At 37.9% G+C, this 3,748-nt stretch overlaps 1 protein-coding gene across 1 annotated transcript; it reads left to right on the top strand.

Annotated features, from left to right (window-relative positions):
• Window positions 1-1,082: 1,082 nt before the first annotated feature.
• On the top strand, window positions 1,083-3,546 carry LOC113324459. The gene is made up of 2 exons (XM_026572781.1): window positions 1,083-1,176; window positions 1,638-3,546. Exon 2 carries the CDS (start codon window positions 2,358-2,360, stop codon window positions 3,204-3,206), a length of 849 nt encoding a protein of 282 aa, XP_026428566.1. The 5' UTR covers window positions 1,083-1,176; window positions 1,638-2,357; the 3' UTR covers window positions 3,207-3,546.
• The last annotated feature ends 202 nt before the right edge of the window (window positions 3,547-3,748 follow it).

Here is a 3,748-nt window from a genome sequence, read left to right as displayed (position 1 = left end):
TTGGTAGTGAAACACTAGATGGAGGACGGTCCCCCGTCAAAAAAAATTGGAACTTTTTGAACTAGACGGTGGACAGTCCCCCGTTTTAGAATTTTTTTTAGTTTTTTTTCTTGACGGGGGACTTTCCCCCGTTTTAGGAGTTTTTTTAGTTTTTTTTTTTGACGGGAGAAAGTCTCTCGTTTTAGGAGTTTATTTAGTTTTTTTTTTTGACGGGGGAAGGTCCCCCGTTTTAGGAGTTTTTTTAGTTTTTTTTCTTTAATGGGAGAAAGTATCTCGTTTAGTGCTCCCTTTCATTTTTGCCCATAGTGGCTTCACTCGTTCATATGAACGAGTCCTCTTTCATATGAAAGAGATAGTCTTCATTTGGGGACTACCCATAGGATATGCTCTAAACAATGTAGACATACTAGGTTACTCTTTAGGACACCCCTGGTCTATTACCTAGACATTTGAATCACTTTTACAACCTTTTATGAAAACGCACAGTCCTAATAAAACGATTAGTTGTTCATAGAAAGACTATAAGGCTCAATCCCTTATAACATGCTTTCCCGGCTTAGATACAGACGAATCGAATGAATCAAGAGTAAACAAATATGGAGTAAGATTCGATCCCTAATAAAGTGCTTAGCATGGAGTTGGAGGCTTCCCTTAGGCTGCCTTCGGGACCGGTAATGGGGCCAGGACCACCTTCGATCTAGCCTTTTTGTCCGATTTCTAATCTACAATTTGGTTTCTCAATAATGTACCGATTCCTCAACGATTTTACTATAAATAACACAGGATCTACTGATTCCACTCATGGTTTTTTCAACTTTCCCCCATCCCTGCTCAGTCAAAACATGACGTCTTTTCTGGGTTTCCTTCATATTGATTGATTATTGAGAAATCCAATACAATAAGAATTTCTAGTTAGTTACCAAACACACGGAGAATTTACATGAATCCCATAAAATTATAAATTCCTGGAACCTGCCATGAGTTAGGGGTTTCCTTGCTGGACCGGTAATGGGCCTGGCCATCTTTGTCGATTTCTAATAAACCTCGGTTTCCAATAATTTCTTTAGTATAAAAAGGATACGGTCGACTCACAGTTCTGCAACATCTTTTCCCCTTTCTCTGCTAAACTAGACCCTTTTAGTTTCGTTCATCCTGACGGAGGTTCTCTGAGCTTAGGTAAATCCAATATTGTTATTAACGATTATAATTCTCGATTCTCATATATATTTTCTTCGATTTCGTTAATCAGCAGTATGTACAGTTATTAAAATTAGGTTAATTTCGTTCATCAGTTTTCTTTGATGGGGTTATTATCCCTAATTGGATTGTGCAATTCGTCATAGCCGTCACTTATTAGATGATTTCTTCAGTTTATTTTCAATATGTCTTCAATTTTGTTAATCAGTAAATAGGATTAGGTTGATTTTTTCGGTTGGTTATGTTTGCTAATCATCTTAGATAGAGCTACTATGTATCCCTAAAATTGGGTGTTATACGGAATTGAGATTTCCTGTATCTGCAGTTCTAATCCTCTTACATAGAGGATTTATCGTGTTCAAATTTCTGATTCTTTATTTTTTTGATTTATCCAAATTAGTTCTGTGTTCTTAATATAATTTGTGTTTATGTTGTTGTAGGAGGATTGTGATTCTTATTCTAGTCTTCTTTCAAAACCGAATATCAGGCAGCCTCGATAATTATCCGAACAGAGTCCACCAATGGAGGTTTTCACCAGTTATGATGTGTCGCCGCACTTTTATCATGGTACATCATGGAACACAAGCACAGGGGTACTTATTAACACCGACTGTCATATTGTTTATAATTCTCCTCTCGATATCATTCCGACTCAGCTCAGTAGTTTTTTACCCAATGAGATATTGATAGACATCTTAAGCAGACTTCCAGTGAAGCCACTCATGCAGTTTAAGTCAGTATGCAAACATTGGTTATCTTTGATTAAACATAATACAAACTTGATTGATTTACATTTTATTCGTTCAAAATCATGTCCGAATCTTCTCTACATCAACCCATTGCCAGAAAAGGGCGTCCTTCACACTTGCTTAGACGTTAGCTTCTCAGCAAGCAAAACATTACAGTAAAGCATTTCATGTGCACAGATAGTTGAAGGCAGTGGTGGTGAGGAAGATGCCATTATTAATAAGTTTAGGATAACTGATGATGAGTGGTTTCTTTATAATCAAGTCTTGGAACCAGTAAATGGTTTGGTCTGTTTCATAGATTTGAAGGCATATGCTATTAAGGTATACAATGCAAGTACACGAGAAGAAACACCATGGGTCAACTCAACGTTAGTAGCAGAAGAAAATGCCAAACTTGCAAACAAAGACAGCATGATGAAGATAAAAAGTCTTTGTAGTCCAATTTATCGATTTGGGTTTGATCCAGAGAAAAAACAACACAAAGTATTCTGCTTTTGGAGACTAGTTGCAAGACGCGAAAATCATCGTTACAATTCCAAGCAACGCCCTGATTATGAAAGTTGGGAGGCCTTGACCGTGGGCCATGATGCTAAATGGCGAAGGATCAATGCGGTTCCTAATGAGAACAACCGAATAAAAATTCAACAGGCACTCCCTCCAGCTAATAGTAGTATGCCAAATGTGTATGCAGATGGTACCATTTACTGGAGTAACAAAGAAGATTTTTGGGATGTATTCAGTGACTCTAATCCCGATGATCCCGACGTTATAGTTGCATTTGATGTTGGAAGTGAAAAATATAGAGTTATCCCAAGTCCTAATTTTATCCTCAATGAGCCTCGTGATGAAACCTTTAGGAAGCCTTTCGGTATGCTAGCATTGGGTAGACATGTAGCTCTAGTATACCGTATTAAACCCTACGTTGTTAAGTTATGGATGTTAGATGATGGAGCCGCCAAAAAACTGGAAAATTGTCGAGGAAACAAAAGTAACTGGATTGCTGAGACTATAACTCTACCATTTTGTTGTGATGACGGGTTTGGCTGTTTTGGAATTGCTGGAAGTACAGACAATATAATATTTGAAAGCCCGGGATTCAAAGATTCTGCAAGTGTCGTCGATTTGTATTCTTATGATCGCAAGGAAATGACTTGCAAGAAGATTGAGATGGATGGAGTTTCCTCGTTTACCAAACATTCCGAGAGGTCCATACTTACAACATTCACGGAAAGCCTTTTTCCTGTTCTGGACAAAAGTTAGCTGACATCTTCTGAAGAGTTTCTCTACATACTGCATGCCATGTGGGTGCCTAACTTTGTGATCTTATTAGTTAAAACTCTTCCATTTTCAGGATCCATTTTTAGGAAATACCCAATCAGTCAGTTGAGTATTATGAAACACAAGATGAAGTTAAAACTATGGGCAGTCGTAAGTCGAGCCACCTGACTGGCCATTATATGATATTATGACTTTCTTTTGGTTAATGTTCTTTTTCATTTATTTGGTTATTGTCGATTTTTTAGACCTGTAGTATTCATGGGATGTATGACGGTTATCAATAATAAAATCACTTCCATGTTTGATTGGTATAGAATTCTTTCATCTGATTCACTGCTTTACCCTTATTTGTATTTGTAACTGAGAGTCTGAGATGTTGTGCCTGGTGTAGGTAGTAGCAAATCTCTTGTTGCTAGCTGTTAGCATTCTATGTTGTCTGAGAGGGGCAGGCTATGGCGGGTGTGCGGGGCAGGCTACGACAGGGGTGCAGTCTGTACGTTTTTGTTTTGGCTCGAACCAAAAAC

This window comes from Papaver somniferum, chromosome 1 (assembly GCF_003573695.1).
Source record: "Papaver somniferum cultivar HN1 chromosome 1, ASM357369v1, whole genome shotgun sequence".
In the NCBI taxonomy this organism is placed as follows: domain Eukaryota; kingdom Viridiplantae; phylum Streptophyta; class Magnoliopsida; order Ranunculales; family Papaveraceae; genus Papaver; species Papaver somniferum.
The sequence above is the reverse complement of the archived record's forward strand: the minus strand, read 5'-3'. Positions and strand labels throughout refer to the sequence as shown.

What these genes read in the sequence shown, in the direction of transcription:
- LOC113324459 (XM_026572781.1), top strand. Translation starts at nt 2,358, where the DNA reads ATGATGAAGATAAAAAGTCTTTGTAGTCCAATTTATCGATTTGGGTTT.